General features: G+C 28.5%; 1 protein-coding gene across 1 annotated transcript in view; it reads left to right on the top strand.

Moving 5' to 3' along the window:
* LOC108694150 (geranylgeranyl transferase type-2 subunit beta) overlaps positions 1-406 on the top strand; it is a 2,447-nt gene extending 2,041 nt beyond the window's left edge. Inside the window, exon 6 of the mRNA XM_018203456.1 lies at positions 133-406. Coding sequence (XP_018058945.1) covers positions 133-345 — 213 coding nt within the window. The 3' untranslated portion in view covers positions 346-406. The remainder of the gene's footprint in view (positions 1-132) is intronic.
* The last annotated feature ends 95 nt before the right edge of the window (positions 407-501 follow it).

The following is a 501-nucleotide window of genomic DNA, read 5'->3' as shown; positions in this document are numbered from 1 at the left end:
ATATATATATATATATATATTTGTGTGTGTATATATTCCTAAGTGCCAACGATTTAAATAAAATAATTACAAATATTACTATTACATATTATCACTTTACTATAATTTCTTTTTTTATGTTTTTCATTACAGATGGATTACATTTTAATTTGTCAAGACATCGAAACTGGCGGTTTTAGTGATCGACCTGGTGATATGGTTGACCCTTTTCATACTTTGTTCGGCCTCACTGCATTGTCATTGCTAGACAAGAACTTCTCGTTAAAACCAATAAATCCTACTTATTGTATGCCAGAATATATAATTGATCGCTTAGGTCTCAAGCCATCACGACTTGATGCATGATATATCTGATATGTTGTATAATGTATATTAATTCTTTGTTAAATATACGCGTAGATTTTCCACAAAGTATATCTCTGAATTTTGATTCAATCAAATGTTCAAATTACACTGTCAAAACACCTTAAAGCATAATTTTGTTATTCTTTCATCATTTCT

The sequence above is a fragment of the Atta colombica genome, unplaced genomic scaffold (assembly GCF_001594045.1).
Source record: "Atta colombica isolate Treedump-2 unplaced genomic scaffold, Acol1.0 scaffold116, whole genome shotgun sequence".
Taxonomy (NCBI): Eukaryota; Metazoa; Arthropoda; class Insecta; order Hymenoptera; family Formicidae; genus Atta; species Atta colombica.
The sequence above is the reverse complement of the archived record's forward strand: the minus strand, read 5'-3'. Positions and strand labels throughout refer to the sequence as shown.